The sequence below is a fragment of the Macaca mulatta genome, chromosome 7, assembly GCF_049350105.2.
Source record: "Macaca mulatta isolate MMU2019108-1 chromosome 7, T2T-MMU8v2.0, whole genome shotgun sequence".
NCBI classification, from domain to species: domain Eukaryota; kingdom Metazoa; phylum Chordata; class Mammalia; order Primates; family Cercopithecidae; genus Macaca; species Macaca mulatta.
In genome coordinates, this window is record NC_133412.1 from 56,941,542 (window position 1) to 56,962,340 (window position 20,799).

The following is a 20,799-nucleotide window of genomic DNA, read 5'->3' on the forward strand; positions in this document are numbered from 1 at the left end:
ACATTTTTGAGAACCACTCTTGTCTACTAACTGTGAATTGTAGAACACTAAAAAAAGCTTAGTTTGGTGTGGGAAAAGAAGCTCACAGGTTATGGAGCAAATCATGAAAGATTCAACCCTTGATCTCAGTCTAGTGTGGAATTCAGGTAACAAGCAATACACAGTGATATAGCACAGTTCTTGGTTTTCATTGTTGTAAGTCATAGCCAAGTATCAAGTGAGAAATTCAGTTTCATTTGCAAGTTTTAGAGAGGTCAGGTGATTCTAGATAAATGCTTTAAACCAGTAAAGAGCTTTGAGTGCTTATTAAATTGAAAGCTTTGTGTTTTTATTTATTTTTTATTATTTTATTTCTTTTGAGATGGAGTCTCACTTTGTCACCCAGGCTGGAGTGCAGTGGCATGACCTTGGCTCACTGCAGCTTCTGCCTCCCTGATTCAAGTGATCTACTGCCTCAGCCTCCCGAGTAGCTGAGATTACAGGTACCCACCACCACACCTGGCTAGCTTTAGTATTTTTAGTAGAGATGGGGTTTCACCATGTTGGCCAGGCTGGTCTTGAATTCCTGACCTAAGGTGATCCACCTGTCTAGGCCTCCCAGAGTGCTGGGATTACAGGTGTGAGCCACCGCACCCTGCCCAAATGCTTTGTGTTTTTAAAGATATTGAACATGTTTCTTGTTCTTTAAAAAATCCAAATAATGTAGGAGAATAAGAGAAATGTCTTTCATAAAAGAGAAATCATTGTGATTATTTTACCTTATTGGAATGTTGGATAATATAGTCCACTTCATTAATCATCAAACGTGCTATGGATTTTCCATTTTTATTGGATTTGTGTCTCAATTGAGGTAATACTGGTAATTCTTGTATTCCATCTGAAGATGAAAAATGTAGGCCAAAATCATAGACCATGTATAGAAGCTAGATAATGAAGACAGCTCTGGAGGAACATGTAGACACACACACACTGACACACATATATATAAAGTATAAACACATATATTTTTTAAAGATTATTTTTAAAGTTTTAAAGCAAAACCCAGCCCCTCTCCTCTCCCGGAGTAGGCAGGCCCCACCCCTCTCTCCAAGTGGGCGGGACAGCAGTTGCATGGGCAGCTTTCCTTGTGATGCCGCAGGTTCCTCTGGACACACTGCTCCCTGGCCATGCCTCCTTTCCCTTTCATCTTTCTCATTGACCAATGGGCTTGGAGCATTAAGGCCACACCCCTATTCTGTGTTCTAGTGGGGCCCTGGTTACGCTGCCTCTGGCTCAGTCGCACAGCCGCCTGGTAGGTGACTGGAGGTGTTCACTGATGTGGCCCCAACACTGCCTCCCTTCCCACCCCACAATGTTAGAAGAAACTCGACAGAGAAAATTGGCAGCAGCCAAGAAAAAGGTAAGACACACCAGGTCATGGCCCCCCAACCTAGCCAGAGACCTCTTCCAATGACAAGTCTACTGCCAGAATCCATACCAGTCCTCAGGCACACCAAGCTGAGTCCCCTACACTGGTGCCTCTGGGCTCCCCTCACCAAAGTCTCATCAGTCAACCCCACCCCTTCAGCAAGCAGCCCAGCCTCTGCCCTCACCAATCACCCCACGGTGACTTTTGATGGGTGACTCCTGGGGCTCCCTGCTCCATACTTGGTTCTCACATCCTACCGCCCCAAGCCCAACCTCCCTGGATTCTTTGGGCTCAGCTGTCCGAGGACCTCGGTCCCCCAGCCCCAGCACCCCACCATCACCAGTCATCCCTGGGTGACTTTGGGCTGCTGACTCCTACGGTTCCCTGCTGCAGACTCTGCTCTCCCCTCCTGCTGACCCGAGCCTGACCTTCCTGGGCGTTTTGGACTGGCACCTCCAAAGGCCTGGGTCCCAGCCCTATATCCCCCTCCCCTATCATGGATCAGCAACTCAACCATTGCACTGATGTGGTTCCCCCCTCCCCCAGGAGGAGTGGAATGTAGTGATGTCACAGTCCCCCAAGGAACTGTCATTACTGCTGCAAGACCAGCCTTTGATCTTATAACTCAGTCCCCTAAGCATCCTCGCCCCATTTCTGGTTCCTCTGGCCGCAGCACAAATTTCCAGCTGGGAGGGGAATGGGGACAATGGGACTTAGGAGCAACAGGTTTCAGGTTGCCTTACTCCCTTCGGATAGACATTGACTTTGTGAAAAGCCTACACTTCCCCTGTGAGATCAAACGTTGACAGTATCTCTGGGTGGCAATGGGAGAATGGGTTTGGATTGGTTTTCTCCCAGCCTTCTACTCTCCAGAGAGACTTTAACATGTTTTTCTGAGTTCTCCACCTCATATTCTAATTCTCCATGGTTCTGGGACCAGACTGCACTTCAGTCAGTGGTCTCTGAAGTGAGATTTGCTTATCTTCTGTGGAATAGATCTTGGAAAACTGAACTTGATAGCTTGAATCTTCCTCATATTATCTCAACCTGGTACTTTGAGTGTCTCAGGATAAATGTGGGAGATCTTTCTGAAGCATCAGTTTCCCTTGATTCTCTTGAGAGAGAAAAAACATTAATGTACTTAGGGATGAAATTCACAGATTTACCAAAAACCTGCCTTCTGCCATGAGGACACATTGATATAAAAGTTTGAGAGGTCCCGGTGCACTTCTTCACACTAACAGACGTGTGAGGATGTGTGACTCCAAACCTCACAGTGTGCAGTTCCTGCCTACTTAATGTTTACTTTTCTACCTCTGCCTCTGGTTTTGGTCTCTGGCAGCTGCTGATTCATGGCAAAACCCCAGAGCTTGGAGTCAGAAGACTGAGTTTAAGTTCCATTATTGCCTCCCCACTACTTTTTTTAAGCCATAATATACATTCCTCTCAGTCACTAAGTGACTGTGACAACGCCTTGTACAGTTGTTGGTGGCATTAAGTCAGATGGTGTATAAGAGTATTTTGAAAAACTGTAAAGGGGGATGTAGCTGTAGGGGCTGGTAGTTCTCATGAGTATTACTGCTCTTCTTTCCCACAGCTAAAAGAATATCAGCAGAGGAACAGCTCTGGTGTTCCGGCAGGAACGAAGACAAAAAAGAAGAAAACTGGCGGTAGCCCTGAGACAACCACTTCTGGTGGTTGCCACTCACCTGGGGATGTGAGTCTTGGCTGGCCAGGCTCCTGGGGACAGGGGGCCCAAGGGGCAGTAGGGGATAATTGTTGAGATTGCTGGGTACTGGTTAAGGATTCTGGGATTGAATCCTGCCTCTCCATCGAGTAGGCTTCTGATTTACGGCAAATTGCTTGAGCATTTTGGGCCTCTGTTTTCACATCTGTAAAACAGAGGTAGCATTGTTTGACTTCCATTTGTGAAGTTTAAATGAAATTCCTTATTGTTGTTGTTTTTATGTTAATCCCCAGTACATGGTCTGCTGTAAACACTCAGGATGCCCATGAAATGGTCATTGCTATTTGATTTTCCTGATCCCCATTCTCAAGGGGAAGCTGGGACAATGTGTACAGCCACTTGCCATCAGACTGTCCCTTTAGGAGTTACAGAAGGAGGGCCAGTGTGTGGTGAGGACAGTCCCAGGCACTAGGAGTAAGAGAAGATCTAACTTGCCACCAGCTTGCTGGGTGACCACAGAAAAATCACTTCTTCCCCTGGCCTCAGTTTCTTCCTCTGTAAGATGATACTGGACAAGATTAGTACCTTTCAAACTTGTTTTTCAGCTGGAGCCCCCTTAGTTCAAGTGAACCCTTACTCAGGAGTCTGGTTTTTTTAATAGAGGTGGAGGTCTGGAGCTCTACCAGATTCATCGTCCACATCCTGGGCTTGAGGAGAGGGGTCCAGTGAGCATATTAAGAGCTGCATTGGTCAGGTTGCTCCACTCTGTGGCTGCATCACTCAGGGAACTTTTCCATCTATTTTTTCCTGCCCCTGGCAAGGCAGCAGGTGGCCATTTGGGAGAATGGCACAGGCCATGGTTTCAATCTCCTCTGCCCTTCTTTGCGTTTTGTTTTCCTCAACCCACATCTTCCTCCTACCCTGACTTTTTTGTTTCTCTCTAAGCCACTTCTGTCTTTCTCCCCATGCCCTTGTTTTCCCTTGTCACCTCCTGTAGATTCAGGATATTCCGAAGGTGCTGGTGTCCAACCTTAACCATTCCAGTGGGTAGCGCTCCCCCATTGAACAAGTGGAAGGTGAGGCAGTGCCAGGACCCCTCTCTGGCTTGCTCTCTCCAGCTGTGCAAGCTCCTCATGCCCCTGAGGCTTCTCTGGTTTGGGAGATACTTTGCCTCTGCCTTGTTTTATGTTGCTGCCATTAACCTTCATTCTGTTTATGTCTGCTTCTTCACCTGCTTGATTGATTGGGTTTTTTCCTTCCCCGCATCTTTTATCATCTTGGAAATGGTGAGACCTTAAAGTTTAAAAGTAACTTGGGAATAAAGTATGGAGCAGGCATGTGGGATTCGGGGCCTTTTTTGTTTTGTTTTGTTTTGTTTTGTTTTGTTTTGTTTTTGTGACAGAGTCTCACTCTCTCACCCAGACTGGAGTGGAGTGGAATGGTGCAATCTCGGCTTACTGCAACCTCTGCCTCCTGGGTTCAAGTGATTCTCTTCTCTTAGCCTCCTGAGTAGCTGGTATTAAATGCACCTGCCACCACGTGCAGCTAATCTTTGTATTTTTAGTAGAGATGGGGTTTCACCATGTCAGCCAGGCTGGTCTTGAACTCTTGACCTCAAGTAATCCACCAGCCTCAGCCTCCCAAAGTGCTGAGATTACATGTGTGAGCCACCGTGCCTGGTGCCTTGCTGTTTATATATTTTGTCTATATCCATAATTGTTTCCCATGTCAGTTTTTGGTTTGTTTGGTTTTTTTTTTAATTTCTAATTTTTATTACTCCTGCATCATCTGCTACCCTGAAGGATCTGGAAGTAAGAGGCCCTGGGCTGACGTGCAGTGACCCTGCAGGCCAGCCCTCCAGCCTCCTCTCACAGTGGGGGCTGGGTGCCCCTCTGCCAGCTGAGACAGCCCACACACACACCCCAGCCCTAATGATTGTTCTCTCTACCTCTTCCCACAATCCTCCTCCAACTCCTCCTCTCTGCATGCGCCTCAGAGCTGGAACCAAGAACTGGAAGTAGCCCTGGACTCAAGCTCCGCAACAATCAATCAACTCAGTGAAAACATAGAATCACTGGTAAGAGTCCACTGGGGTCCTGTGATTCCACACTGCCAATCCTGGGCTTTAGTTTCCCGTTGGGGCTCTGAAGAAAGGGGCTGGGGCCCCTGGTGCCAAGGGCAAATGGGGAGCTGGAGCACCCAGGCCTTACCTGGAGGGACCCCAGAGCAAGGAGCATGCAGCATGGCTCTTCTGTCACTGCCCTCTTTGCCGACTCTCTCTTCTCCAGACACCCCTGCTCCAGTCCTTGCCACACACGCCCTGGGGTTTTCTCCTCTCAGGGAAGCACTAGCCTGATGGTTTGTCAAGGGTGCTGTATTTCTGCCATGACTCAGTCCCTAATTTGCTCCTTGAGTCTGGACAAGCCACCTTTCCTCCTTGGGCTCCTGTTTCCAGAGGAGGTAGAGCATCAAAATCTCTGTTAGCTCTGAAAGTCTGAGATTTAAAGGCCCTTAGAATGGAAACCTCAGGGCCAAGGGCTCCTGTCTGTCCTTTTCCATTCTATATCTGCTGTGAAGAACTGTACCTGGCTTGTACGTGCTCAGTAAATGTTTGTTGAATGAACGCACCTTTCTCAATCACAAGCTGGCAGAAGGGTGGGTCTTTCTCAGACTCTGTCTCTAGAGGTTTATGTTACTGCCCTTTCGAGAGAATCCAGGTTCAGACTTTGAGTTCTGTGGCTGTGGGCAAAACCCAACAAAGACCCAAATCCTCTGTCCTTGCGAGCTTGAGGAGGGTTGACCCATTCCTGTTGCCATTGGGTCTGAGAACATTGCCCTTAAAATCCATTCCTGGCCCCTGCCTACCGCTTCCTGGTCTGGGGAATAGAGTTGAGGGGGCCCCCCTCAGTCACCTGAATTTGACTCTCCCCACAGAAACAACAGAAGAAACAAGTGGAACATCAGCTGGAAGAAGTAACGTGATTTCTTTGTTTGCTCACAACATCACTGCTGGGTTTGGGGGGCATCAGATGTAGAGGCACCAGACTCATCTCACCCACTGCCAGCCTGGGGAAGAAGGCTTATCCCTCAGATTCCACCACATCCCCACAGGGTCCCTGATAATCTGGTCCCATGGGTGGGCCTGTGCTGGGGCCCTTGTGGCATTCTGGGGGCATGTCTCTTGCTGTGCCATCTCTGCCTCCCCCGGGTAAGAGCTCTGTCTTCCTCTTCCTACAGGAAAAGAAAGCAAACAATGACATACACAAAGCACAGACGGAGCAGTTAGAGGTGAGTGGAGGGTGGGGAGTTTTCTCCTGTCCTCCGGAGAATGTTTCTTTCCTTCTCTTTCAGCACTTGCTTGGCTTTTCTCCCAAACATTCCATTTCAGACAATCAACATCCTCACGCTGGAAAAGGCAGACTTGAAGACCACCCTTTACCATACTAAACGTGCCGCCAGATGCTTTGAAGGTGGGAATCTGGGCACCCCGTTATCCTTCAACCTGGCACTTTGACAGGTCTTTAGGGGGAGTCCTTTGGGCCCCATCTCAACCTCTGTCATTACAGAAGAGTCCAAGGATCTGGCCGGCCGCCTGCAATACTCTTTACAGCGTATTCAAGAATTGGAGCGGGCTCTCTCTGCTGTGTCTACACAGCAGCAGGAAGAGGACAGGGTGAGTCCAACCAGCTGCCCCATCCCCTGGCAGCCCGGCTTCCCAGATGGAGGAGAGAGTATAAAGGTCCCTTCTGCAGGATGCAGTGTCCTGCCCAGAAGGCAGCATGCTCATTTCTTGCTGCTTTTGTGTGTGGTTGTTAGAGGCAGCCTGGGGCTGAGTCAGCTGCTGTGGGTGAGTTGGGGGCACTGTGGGGAGCAAGCACTGGACGCAGAGCTCAGAGGCCAAGTGCCTGCCCTGCCCTTACCTGGCTGTGGCCTTGGCCAAGTCCTAGGTGGGATATTGGGTACTTGTGCTGTGAAGGTACAGAAGAGTATCTTTAGTACGTTACCATTTCTGTAGAGAGAGGAAAGGCGTGTGTGTGTGGGTGTGAGTGTGTGTGTCTGTGTGTGTACATACTATGATAATATACATAAAACATGTTTGCAAGGGTTTGTAAAAAATTCAGAAGAGAGTAACAGGGTGGCTGGGAGACACTTCCCTTCTGTGCCTTCTGAGTTTTGGACTATGCAAATGTATCATCCTTTCAAAAAGTGAACAAAAGATTAATTTCCCCCTTGCTATCTGTGCCCCCACCCTCAGCAAGAAAAATGGGCTTAGATAATTGGATAGACCTGGGTGTTCAAATCCCAGCTTGGTCTGAGTGATTTTAGGCAAGCCCTTAACCTCGAACACTTGATGTTTTTCATCTGCACCATAGGGGTTATCCTAGTAACTGTCTCATATGGTGGTTGTGAGGATTACATGGGATTGCTAGTATGGAACCTGGTGAAGCACTCCATAAAGGTTCAAACAGTGGTATTAATAACCGTAATAACAACAGCAATGTTATCTGATCTCTCTGGGCCTCTGTTAGCCAGCTGTAAGTTCGATCTCTTTCCCTGTCCCTTCCAACTTTACTGGGTTCTTTTAAAAACCAGGTCACGGGCTAGGAAATGTCTTGATCTTTACTGACCGAATTGTATATTGAGCCTAGCCCTAGCCCTTTTAAGGGGCACTGCCCGGGCTCCCCACATCAAAACTTCTCACTCTTCACCATCCAGTCCTCGAGCCGCAGTGAAGCCGTCCTCCAGCGGCAGTTACGGCAGACCTTAAAGGAGCGGGCGCTGCTGAACGCACACGTGACACAAGTGAGGCTTTGCAGAGGGAGGGATGTGGAGGGAAGATGATCCCAGCTGACCAGGAGCAGGTGAGGACCAGTGACAGCCCTTCCTCACTTCTGTGCCCATTCTTGCAGGTGACAGAGTCACTTAAACAACTCCAGCTAGAGAGAGATGAATATGCTCAACATATAAAAGGAGAGAGGGCCCGGTGGCAGGAGAGGATGCGGAAAATGTCGATGGAGGTGAGACCTGACCCTTCAGCCCCCACCTTTGATGCATCACTGGATCTTTCTGGGCATCTGTAAAATGGGACTAGTACAGCCAGAGGTGGTCATGGATCTGGGTTTGTGGAGGTGGGGGCAGAGAGGGAGATAGTAGCCTGTCCAGCCACCAGCCCCTCTCTCCAGGGCCCTTTCCCCCTGTGCTTTGGGCAGGCTCGCACATTGAAGGAGGAGAAGAAGCGTGACATACATCGGATACAGGAGCTGGAGAGGAGCTTGTCTGAACTCAAAAACCAGATGGGTAAGATGGGGCTGGTGTGACCTGGCAGCAGGACTGGCATCAGAGGGCTGTGGGGTGGCTTAGAATGCCCCAGGGAAGTGGGTGGATGGAAGGGCTTTGAGGCAGAGGGAAAGTGGTCTGTGTCAGCAGCCAGCAAGCCTTGTCATCTCCATGAGCCTCAGGGTCCCCATCAGCAAAGAGAGAGGAGTGCCCATTGCCAGCCACCCACAGTGCTCTCCATCTGACATGGCTGGGAAATTGGCTACCATCGGGTGTGACGAATCATTAGCAGTGAGGCCAAGTTTCTGAAGCCTGAGAGGAGCTGCATCAAGAGGAGGGCTTTTTCGGGGGTGGGGGTGGGGGATTGGAGGGAATCCACAGGCCCTTATTGTCTGTTTCATTTCTCAGCTGAGCCCCCATCCTCGGCACCCCCAGTAGGGACCTCTGAGGTGGAACAGCTACAAGATGAGGCCAAACACCTGAGGAAGGAGGTGGAAAGTCTGGAGGGAAAGCTCCAATCCCAGGTGGAAAACAATCAGGCCGTGAGTCTCCTGAGCAAGGAACAAAAGGAGAGACTCCAGGAGCAGGAGGAGAAGATCCAAGAGCAGGAGGAGAGGAGGCTGCAGGAGCAGGAGACACTATGTGAGCAAAAGGAGAGGCTTTGGGAGCAGCAGAAGAGGCTGGGGGAGCAGGGTAAGAGGCTGCGAAAGCAGGAGGACAGGCTACAAAAGCAGGAGAAGAGGCTACAAAAGCAGGAGGAGAGGCTGCAAAAGGAGGAGGAGAGGCTGTGGGAGAAGGAGGAGAGGCTATGGAAGCAGGAAGAGAGGCTGTGGGAGAAGGAGGAGAGGCTACAAAAACAGGAGAAGAGGCTGCGAATGCAGGAGGAGAGGCTCGGGCTCTCCCAGAACCACAAGTTCAACAAGCAACTGGCCAAGCTTTAGTGCAGCTTTGAGGATCTGGTGGGTTGCCCCACCTGGGGAGCCTGCCCTCATCCCTAGCCCTCCAGGCCTTTGTTTCCCCACCTGTAAAATGAGGCAGTGTAGTCCTCACATGTCATGGTACTTCAAAGGCATCTGTGAGCCAGAGCTCATCAGGCCCTGCTCTGATGGCTGTGAGGGAGAGGGGATGATTTTTCTAACTTGCCTCCACCCTTCCCGGTGACATGGGAGGCAGACACCAAGTTCTGGGGTCTCCAGCTGCAGTGGCTGGCCACTGATTGCTTCTCTCTGTCCAGAACAATGAGAACCAAAGCGCACTGCATTGTAGCAGCAAGTAAAGCAGCTGCAGGAGAAGCTGAGCGAGGTGAAGGAGATGGTAACCTCTGCCCCATCCAAGAAGGGCTGGGAGGCGGGCACCAGCCTCTGGGGAGGGGAGGTGCCAGGCCAAAGGCAGCTCCAGCTGGGGGGCAGGTGATGGCAGCAACCTCCAGGGCAGCTCCATGACTGTTTCTTGCTTCCTGCCCTCTGACTTTTACAGGTGGGTAGCCCTGGGCTCCTCCCAGGTCTGGACATCATCATCCCAGCTAAAGGCATGGATTCCCTAACCATAGGGGAAGAGACAGCTGAACAAGAGGCTCCTTATGCCGGGCACAGTGGCTCCTGCCTGTAATCCCAGCACTTTGGGAGGCTGAGGCAGGAGAATTACTTGAGGTCAGGAGTTTGAGACCAACCTGGCCAAAATTGCAAAACCTCATCTCTACTAAAATAACAACAACAACAACAAATTAGCCAGGCACGGTGGCGCATGCTTGTAATCTCAGCTACTCAGGAGGCTGAGGCACGAGAATCGCTTGAGCCTGGGAGGTGGAGGTTGCAGTGAGCCGAGATTGCACCACTGCACTCCAGCCTGGGCCACAAGGTGACATTCTGTCTCCAAATAAAACAAAAAAGCCTCCTTAGATTCAAACTGGATTCCAACCTCGATTCCACTGGTCACCATTCAACTACTTTTCATCTCTGTTTCTTTAGCTTCAAAAGGAAGTTAGCATTTTTCTTATGGAGGTGCTGGGGATTAAATGAGAGAACACATGGAAAGCATTAGGCATGGAGCACACTTAGCAGATGGTGGTTGCCTCCCTCAGCTTTTCCACCAGTCTGTGGCCTACAGTTTAAATGGTGGGAAGAAGGACATGAGATTTGAGGCTGGGGAAGGAGGCATGGGGTTCTAGGCGAGGGGGGAAGTCTCTTAGGCCTGGAGCAAGGGGCCAGGGGCCCGGGCAGGTGACAGAGCCCCACCGTGCCCTCGCTACCCTATTAATGGGCCCAGAATCTGGAAGCCAACCACCACATGCCCTCATGCCCAGGGTCTTCCTGCAGGTGGAGCTGAAGAGCCAAGAATCTCACAATCTGCAGCAGCAGCAGTGAGACTAGTACCGGGGTCACCTGCAGCAGTACGCGGCCACCTATTAGCATCTGACCTCTGAGAAGGAGGCGCCACACAGGCAGTTACTGCTGCAGACCCAGCTCATGGACCAGCTGCAGCAGCAGGAAGCTCAGGGCAAAGCGGTGGCTGAGATGGCCTGCCAAAAGTTGCAGGAGACCCAGGGGAGGGAGTTGCTGAGGACAGGGCCCCGAGGGGATGACCTGGCAACCTCTGTGCCTTCTCACTCTGTTTCCCATCCTGTTAGGAGCACCTAGAAGCTGCCAACCAGGAGAACCAACAGCTAGAGACCCAGTTGAGTCTCATGGCTATCCCTGGACAAGGTACAGGAGACCACTCAGAGGAAGAGGAGAGAGCCCCAGGAGGAAGGGGGGACTGTTAGCAGCATAGGATTGAGGGGTTGGAAGAGACCTTTAGAACAGCTGGTTGTTATGCCAACCGGGTGTCTGCACTAAGTTCGGCATCAATATAATGACCTCCTGGGAGCAGGGGGCCACCAGGTTGCCTAAGGATGAGTGAACTGGCCCAGATCAGAAAGGGAGCAAGTCAGAACTCCCACACCGACAGGTAGCAGGACTGTGCCTGGGCAATATAGAAGATCTTGGTTCTTAAAAGGAAAAATAAAGAACAGCAGCTCATTCCCCTCTGGGGAGGGGCTGGCTCAGGGTTACACAGTGAGGGTGGGGACAGACGTGGGCCCATAGTACGTCCCTTGTTGGGTTTTCTGAGGACCCCTCTGGCCACCTCCCCACAGGAGATGGAGGAGGACATCTGGACACTGAGGAGGAGGGGGTGCCTCGGCCTATGCCGAGTGTCCCAGAGGACCTGGAGAGCCAGGAGGCCACGGTGAGTCTGACTTTCCCTGCCCCCACTTTGCCACCTTCCTCCGTGGTCCCTCCCAGACCCCCTTATGCTCTTGCTTTCCACGCCTTCTGATTTCTCTGGACATTCACCCCTTCCGGGAGCCAGTGGTCAGACACCACTTCACCTGTGACCAACAGGTGCACTCTCTGAGGCCCCAAGGGAAGGGGCTGTGCTCCACCTCCCTGCCCCATTTGTTCTGTGTATGCCCCTACAAGGATACTCAGCTCTTGCCTTCAAGTGGCATTTTCAACTCCGCTGGAGCCAGTGCCCAGGAGGAGCAGGCACGGCTATGTGGGCAGCGGAAGGTGTGAAGGCTGTGCTGCCTGCCCCTGGCTCACCTGGTGGCCTCGGCCTGGAAGGAGCCAGAGGAGAGGCCCCAGCCCTAGGGACTGGGGGTGAGTTTGTGTGTGGGGAGAGCTACCGGGCCCTGAAGGAGGTCATGGAGAAGGTGAAGGTGAGTGAGTCCTGGCATGGGCCATGAAAAGTGGGGGCAGGGCAGGAGAGGTCACTCCCAAGATATGACCCCATTATTTTGGCTCCAGAGTGGCTTTATGGACCTCCCAAAGCAGAAGGTGGGTGGGAAGGAGCAGGTGGAGAACCTAGAGCTTGGATTCATCCAGCTCTCTGGAGCAACAGACGGCATGAGTGAGCGGGAGGCCACAGCATGGGCACGGGCAGCTGCAGGGCCATTGTAGGGGCCCCAGCGTCTGAGCCCTGTCCTCTTGCAGGAGAGTACTTCACCGTATATGGGAGCCAAGGGGCAGTCCCAAACACGCGGCACCAGGAGGAGGAGGATGTCAGCAGTCTAGCCCAGAATGAGGAGGAGATGAACATAGGGCACGAAACATTTCTGCAGGTGGGGAATGCAGGGGTGGGGGTGGGTGTGAGCACAGGCTCTGATGTGGTAGCTGAACACTCCTCCCTTCAGGTGAAGCTGCTGGAGCTGCAGGAGCTGGTGTTGCCACTTGTGGGTGACCACGAGGGGCATGACAAATTCCTCCCCACTGCCCAGAACCCTGCTGATGAGCCCGCTCCAGGGGCCCCAGCCCCCCAGGAACTTGGGGCTGCCCATGAGCAGGGTGGTGAGTAGAGCCCTCAGGCGGGGTGGACAGGCAGGGGCAGGGGAGGCTCGCACTGTGCTCAGACCCCTGCCTCCCTCTCTCCGAAGATTTCTATGAGGTGAGCCTGGCCGACAGCGTGGAGCCTGCACCAGGAGAGGACAGGGAGGGTTCTCCCCATGACAACCCCACTGCACAGAAGGTTGTACAGCTGCTTCCTGTAATGCAGGACACCCAGGAGCACCCAGGCTTGGCCAGCAAACCCTGCGTGCCATTCTTTTACCGGGCAGCCGAGAACAGGGAGATAAACATCATCATCATCTAAGAGCTGGTCAAGAAATTAAAAAAAAAAAAAAATTATGGGGTTAATCCCCTACACAATTCATCTACTTCATTGGAATGTTAGAGCCCCTCGTGTGTATTTATGTTTCTAATTTACAGTTTAAATTTGTTTGTAGAAAGTTACCTTTAGTATTTTTGTTTTTAATTTGATAATTGTAGGTCATTAGCTCACATATCGAGTTTGCCCTTACATGGTGGGAGTTCAAACACACAAAACCCACTATTTGCACAAAACTATTCTTACTGGTTTGGAATAGGCTGCCATGCTTTTTAAATGTTATTGCAGCATGTATATTCATTACAGAATTCAGATAAAATTTGCTTATGTTCTGCTATTATGTTTGATCGATTCCTAATCACAGTGAGCTCTTCATTAGCTCAGTATGTGGTTTGCCCTCAAGTGCGCACTGTTTCTTACTTTGTAATATGCCACTGTGAGTACTGACATTTAGAGTTGTTTAAAGGCCAAGAAGTGGAAACAGCCTTTCCCCTATTTTCTGTGTATTGGGGATGGGAGTGATAACATTTTGGGGAGCTTTTTAAATCTTACAGAAGAGGAAAGTGGCCTGCTGTGGCAGGTGTGCGCAGGATAGAGTGTGTTTCATTTGTTCTGGTGCCAGGAATGAGCGCGGTACTATGGTAGTTCCCTTAGGATTTGTACGTGCTCTGGGCTCCTGAAGATATCGCAGCATGAGCTGCAGCAGTTGGACTCTTTCTCAGTGACCTAAAAAAAAGGGATTCTTTCTGAGGAATGAAAGGCTCCCATCATGGACTGTGGATGTGGAAAACCTTTCCCAGCCTAGAGCATTTATATCTTCAATACATTTTAAAGTCAGAGTTCATGTTACCTGTTTTAATCACATGACTACATGTCCCAGTACACAAAAGGGCACTGCTTGGCATTCTTCTTAATGTATTTAGTGAAGATCATAAGAAACCCTTTCAGAGTTTAAATGTCCCTGGAACAGGCATACAGGCTCTAGTCAAGAATGAATTCGAGTGAAGGAAAGCTGTGTGACACCTGGCATTCCTCTATGTTCATGGAGCTTCTTTGAGGCTAGAAAACTGATTTTACCATCTAGACCTCTCTGGCTAATACCTATTTTTCAGCCACATTGGTTAATCTGATATAGGAATTTACTTCTTTTCCTTGAATGGAAAACACTTTAAAAATAATAACAACCATTTTAATAAACTAATACATGTGAGAGTATTGGTTGAAACAAAAAGCAGTTTTAGTGGACAGTGTTATACTACATTTGAAAATCAAGGAGAAGTTTATGCAACTTAAAATATTTACAAACTGCAATGCAATCTACTGTTTGTGAATGTCAAAGTATTATGAGTAAAGGTATCTATACAATCACAGAGTTATATTTCCTCACAAAGTTCTTTACGAAGGGTGAAATATGTTTTTATACCTCTCGGTTTCAGTTAGAGGCATATTTTGTGCCATATTTATGTTATGTGCCTATACAGGATGAATGAATTATTTCAGTCATATGTTGCCTAAATCATAACTTCATGATGCTTGGGAAAGAATCAACAGTTAAAACTTCATGAAGTTCTAATGTCTGTGTTCCAAAATACGTCACAGTATTAGGATGTAGGGAGAGATATATGTGCGCTCCCTGGGGTGTGCAATTCTAGTTACTAGACCATCTCCATTTTTAGCATTTGGCATCCTCATGATACTTTTATAAATATGACATTAATAGGAGAGCAATAATATGATTTTACAGATGAAATAACAGATTTGCCTGCATTCACTGAAAGAGTACAAACATTGGTCCTTCAACTGACTCTTTCAAATTGTATGAATTTATCAATGTATTGGATAAACCCAGTTTCAGAATGATAAAAACTGTCAGACCAAATAGTGTGGGTAATTAGCAGTGGTACAGTTTCTAAATACTGCTCTTTGTGTAGGGATTTTGTCCTATGTTTCAGAAAAAGCTAAAAAGAATGGAAATCCTATGACAATAACTTAAGTGTTTCTTCAAAGCATGCAGTCTTTGCAATACCTCATTCAGCCAAGTATTTGTTCTCTTCCTCATTCGGTATAAGGCAGCTTTCAATCTGCTTAGAAGGCAACATTAGAAGGTTAGAGTTCATCAGAAATACAGAATTTTAAAATGTGAGTTCAACTGAATAAAATCGAATTTCTGTAGGAAGTAAAGAATCAAAATACCTATTTAAAGATTGCAATATATGGTCATTATTTTTAAAGTATCTGATTAAACCTGATAGGTTTTCCAGAAATGAAAAAAAAAATCAGTTCAAAAACTAAAGCTGATTTTTAGAAAATGTGAAAATGTAAATCAGCCCTATCCGTAATATTTTCTCTAAAACTTTATCTTACAGAGTCACTTTAAGATGATATAACTATTCAAAAATGTAACTGCTATGTTATTGTTTTAAAATAAGTTAAAACATCTTAAAATATGAATACTGTAGTTTAAAGCAAAGAACCTGGGGGAAGGAAAAGTAGAGAAAGAGATGCCAATTCCAATACCAAGCTTTATTTGCTGAGTTTTCTTAGAATGACTTTTACCAATTTATGAATTCCTGTCAACAGAATGTATAATGGAAATACTGAAAAACTTTTGTGTAAACTGGAATTATTGACTGCTACTGTGATGCTACTGTAATGTAATAAATTAGGAATTTGTTGCAAAGTGCTGTTTTTGCCGTAAATTTTGTGTGTCTTCAAAACTATGGTATTAAATGTATTGAGACTGTGCAAATGCTGGGCACGCTTGGCATGAGATAATCGGCTTTTGTTTTTACAAAATTGTAACTATGCAAGTGTGTTTATTAAAAGAACAGAAACTAAAAAGAAGTTATGGGAATTTAAGACAGTTGTGGGATGAAACAGTTATGGGATAAAAAATGCTGTGGAAAAGCGGCCAAAAAAGTAGAAAAAGTTTTATGAAAAGTTTTTTTTTAAGTTATAAGAAGTTATGAGATTTTTTAAAAAGTCATGGGATAAAAATAAAAATAAATAAAAGCAAGCCCCTGTCAGCATAAGCCTGGAGAAGTGAGGCTGGAGTCTTCGCCCCCCACCATGTACCAACCACCCCTTCCCAGTCACCCCTTTACCATTAGGGTAGCAAGACAAGACCCCTCTAATGGAGGGAGACAAACAGACCCTTTGCCATCTTGACCAGGGCCGAGTCCTTAAATTTCTGGACGGTGATGTTTGTTATTGAAGAGCCAGAGGCTGGTGGAGCTGGTTTGTTTGGAGAAGGCCTGATGACCTCCCTACTCTCACCAAAGCAACTTTTCCCTCAGGGGGCCTCGCATCTTCTTATTCAGAGAGGCAGCTGAGGCGGGACAGTGGGGCTAACTGTAGAGCAGGCGAGGGCACGGGCTGCTGGGGTGACCCCCCTTCCCCAGTGTACATATAGTATCTGTGTAACATTTTGTATATTCCGGGGGGTAGGGCTGCCCCCTGTATCGTACCTAGTGGAGGTTGGAGCTGGCATATGAGGAGGAGGTTCTAATCATTATTGATGGCTGGGAAACTTATTTATTGATAGCACAGGACAGAGGAAGGAGGTCGGGATGGGGTTGTGGCTCCCTGGTGATGCGACTCCTGTTTATTTTGCTTTTCATTATGGAATAAATGGATTTAGCCATACTGCTCAGCCTGGTGGGTTCCCGTTTCCCTCACTGGGTGCTGGAGTTTGTGCCACTGAACGAGGAGCCCCAGAGTGTCTGAGCATGTCCAGCTCAGCTGTTGGGAACCTTCCAGGCCTGTTACCTGTATGCTGCCTGGTGACACCTGATGGATTTCATGGGGGCTGCCATGGCACCTATGGGGCACAGTGAGGCCCTGACAGCCAACAGGCTCAGAAGCCTGATCTAGCGGTGGCCAGGAAGGCAGATACCAGCACCCAAGGACACTGACTTCCATCCACCCCAGGCATCTTCCCTTCGGCCTCCCTGCCTCTCTGGCCTATCTGTACTGGGTGGCCTGTTCTGTCTGTCCCTCCAGAGTGACAGGTGCCCCGCAGGCTCCTCCAGGCTGAGTTCATGGCCCTGCCCCCTAGTGGCCACAGCCAGCTTCACAGGATAAGAGCCAGCTAAGCTCCAGGGGCTTTCCAGGAAGTGTCCCTTGGAAAGGGTGTGGCCTTTTCACCACTCCCAACAGCACCCTAGAAATGGCTTGGCCTTTTCCCTCCCTGAGCTCCACAGAGAACAGCCAGCAGAGGACACATTCCCTGTCATCCAGAAATGGATCTGATTCTCAGCTGAGGGACAGCAGAACTGGTAGACACTGTCAGCCCACACAGCTGCCTGCACAGCACCCCCATGCTTGGTGGGGGGTGGGAGGGATGGTGGAGGCTGGCTGTCCACAGGCCAGGCATGACAGGGAGGCTCACTGGAGGTGGCGCTCTTTGGAAGGGCAATGTCAAGGGACAGCTTTCTCTTGTTGGGCCACAAGACTCCACAAGGACAGCACGGTGACTGATTCCCAGTGCTAGAGGTGAGGCGGTCGGCCACGTGTAGATGTGTATATATATATGAGTATTTATAGATATTTATAGAACAGGGCAGGGCATACCACAGAGTATTTATGGATATTTATAGAACAGGGCAGGGCATACCACAGAGGGGCACAAGTTTTCAGCAATGGTCACACCTGGATGTGTCAGCTCAGCACTACAACAGACTAAGTCACAGATGAAGGGGGCTGGCTTTGGGCTGGGGAGCCACTGTCAAGTCACAGGACACCCACCCAGGCAGGCTTGGAAAGGGAGGCCTCCCAGAAGAGGAGGATCTGTTTAGAGGTTGAAGGGGGACCTGGGGCTCTCAGGATGGGATGGACTTGCCTGATCCATTCAGCTGGCAGTTGGAGGAAAGCAGAGAGAAAATGGGTTAAAGAAAAGCCAGAGCCGGAGCTTGTAGTGAGCCGAGTTGGCGCCACTGCACTCCAGCCTGGGCGACAGAGCAAAGACTCCGTCTCAAAAAAAAAAAAAAAAAGAAAAAGAAAAGCCAGAGCTGGTGAGGCAAGTGCAGAGCATGGGCGAGCCACAGCAGCTGTGGGAGGGCTGGGGAGGGGAGGGCACAGGTGTGGGTGTGGCAAGGTTCCTAGAAAAGAGGGGCTGGAAGGGAAAGGGGAGGAAGATAGAGGGAGGAGCCAGAGCTTCACAGGTGGTGCCTGGGGGATGTGGCTGCCCTCTGCAGCCCACACACGCTGGCCTCTCTCATGGGACCCAGGAAGTGCACCCATAGTTCAAACCAATGCTCAGCCCCCTTGGGCTTCCCTCTTCTCTGGTCACCCTGTCTTCCAACTCACTGGCCCAGGGCCACCTCTTGCTTGGGGAGCCCCACCCAACAGCCAACTGGCCTGATAAGGAACACTGCTTGAACCAAAATAGTGAAGCTATAAGGGATGGATGGCTGGAGTGAGTGCCAGAGGCCCCTCTGGGTGGTCAGCAAGACCAGGGCCCTCTGAAGGGAGCCTGGGGAAGGCAGGGAGGGCAGGTAGCTGGATGCCACTGGCCATAGACTTATAAATCTATGAGGGGAGCCTCAACTGGTTGATGGGGGGCTGCAGGTTGCATAGGTGAAGCTGGGCCCTTCCAACTGGGAAAAGCAGAAGAGGGAGAGTCCGTGGCAGGAAAGGCAGGTGGGCTCGCTAGGCGGAGCTCAGCTGGCACTGTGGTCCCATTGGCTGAATAGCACAGACAACCTCTAGGAACAACAGGCCAAGGCGTGTGAGCCCGCTGGCCAGTGGTAGTGCTTCAGTGGGGGCCAGGGACCCTGCCTTTGGTCACACAATAGCAGCTATGATGGCACTTGGGAGGGAGGGAAGGGGGTGGCTGTGTGTCCCTGCCTGGCCTGTGGAGTGTGTTGTGGGATGACCGTGTGTGTGGGACTCTCACCTAGATCGCCACTGGATTGCCGACAGATAGAAGAGGTGGGACCCTGACTATTACCCCTGCTCTGCAGTGGATTCGGCTCTCGGCACTCCCAGGCTGGGAGCTGGATGCCCTGCCCTGGCAGCATGACTCAGACTGCACGACAGGTACGGTGTGCCCAGGATGATGTTCCTAGACCTCTGGCCACCTCAGAGTCCATCCCCACACTCAACCCCCTCCAAGCTCCCAGCCCCTACACCATGAACCACGAGCTCTCTGCCCTCTCTGATGGCTCCAGAGAGCACCCACACCTGCCAGCTTGGGAATGGAACCTGTTTCAAGAGCCCCCAGGCTCAGTCATGGAGGCTGGTACCTGCATCTGGCCGGGACGCTCTGCACCTACAACCAGGAGTCATCCACCAGCCCCTGTGGGTGTGCTAACAGTGGTCGTGTTGATGTCACCGATGATGCTGGGTGCCTCCATCAGCATGTGGTACATGTGCAGCATCTTGTCGCCCGGCTGTGCCTGCTCTGCTGACTCCTCCATCAGCGTGTTCTCATCCCCATGCTAGTACAGGTTGGCCAGCAGTTCTGAGAAGATGAACTCGTTGGTCTGAGAGTGGGCAAAGAGGGAAGGAGGTTAGAACCTGACGCCTGTGCCACCCTGGCCGCCCCGCCGGGCCCTGCTAGGACTGTGTGCTGGACTTGGAGCCCCAAGTATGGCTTTTCAGACGTGGCTTCTACACTGCTTCAACTCGAAGATCTGCCTCCCAACCACCTTTTCCCACTCAGATGGGGACACTGAGGTCCAGAGGAAAAGTCACCTGTCCAATATCACAGATCTGGAAGGGCACCCAGGACCTATCATGCCACCAGGACACCTGTCTACTCAGTTTTTAAAAAATTTTTTTGGAGATAGGATATTGTTCCATCGCCAGGCTGGAGTACAGTGGGCGATATCACCACTCACTGCAGCCTCAAACTCCTGGGCTCAAAGTGATCCTCCAACATCAGCCTGTCAAGTAGCTAGGACTACATGCACATGCCACCACCAAGCCCAGCTAGTTTTAAAATTTTTGCATAGAGACCAAGTCTCACTATGTTGCCCAGACTTGTCTCAAACTCCTGGGCTCAAGCAATCCTTGACTTGGAAGAGCCCTGGGTTTATGGCCTGGGCAGCCAAGTGTTCAGGAACCCTCCCTGGCCACACAGTCATTGCCTGTTCTGGGCCACCCTCGTCCCCTTGACCACAGCTGTTGGCTGCTCTGACGCTGACAGCCGATTTGGACACTGGGAGCTGAGGTGCTGGCTGAGGCCATGCCAGGCTTCCAGGAGGTCGTCACTATTTTTAGGGTCTTTTATTGGGGAGTGGCTTTGTAACAGTTTCAGGCTTACTAATAGCACCCACAACAGTGTCCTGATTTCTGCCAAATGAGGAAGGATATGAGAATCATATTTGCTGGGGAAAGTGATTCTGAGTCCTGGGGTGAGCCTGGAGAGTTTCTGTTCATCTCGTGTTGGGTCAGGATTCCTGAGAGTGACACGGAATGAGCTCACCCATGCCAACAGCTAGGGCTGTGTTGGAAGCGCCGCTGCCCTCAGTTCTGTACTGGGTTCCAGGTGCTCCCAGGAGGAGCAGAGGTGAGTGGGCATGGCTCTGGCGAGTGCCCGCCCCTTCCCTGGCACCGCAGGTCGACCTGGCCCCTCCCACACTGCTGGGCCTTGCATGGTCCTGCAGCACCTCCTCGTGAATGGCTCGTGATACGGTCTCCCCTGCAGCTTGCTTTAGAAAGCAGGGTCGCCAGACTGACAGGTGTTTTAAAGAGTGCTGAGGCATGGCAGCAGGCTCCCTGATGTTATCAAGACTGCAGGGGCCCATAACCCGCCTGTGGGCTGCAGCCTCAGTGTTTTAAT

General features: G+C 50.1%; 1 protein-coding gene across 1 annotated transcript; it reads left to right on the top strand.

The window, feature by feature from the left end:
* Positions 1-1,249: 1,249 nt before the first annotated feature.
* On the top strand, positions 1,250-15,695 carry LOC106992477 (golgin subfamily A member 6C). Its single transcript, XM_077938739.1, is given in 19 exon segments — positions 1,250-1,399; positions 3,006-3,125; positions 5,092-5,172; positions 6,030-6,068; positions 6,333-6,383; positions 6,484-6,565; positions 6,662-6,768; positions 7,812-7,898; positions 8,006-8,113; positions 8,306-8,393; positions 8,781-9,331; positions 9,607-9,628; positions 9,631-9,674; positions 10,999-11,074; positions 11,506-11,597; positions 12,158-12,260; positions 12,344-12,445; positions 12,542-12,697; positions 12,784-15,695. Coding segments are annotated over 19 exon segments (2,208 nt in total). The 5' UTR covers positions 1,250-1,315; the 3' UTR covers positions 12,999-15,695.
* The last annotated feature ends 5,104 nt before the right edge of the window (positions 15,696-20,799 follow it).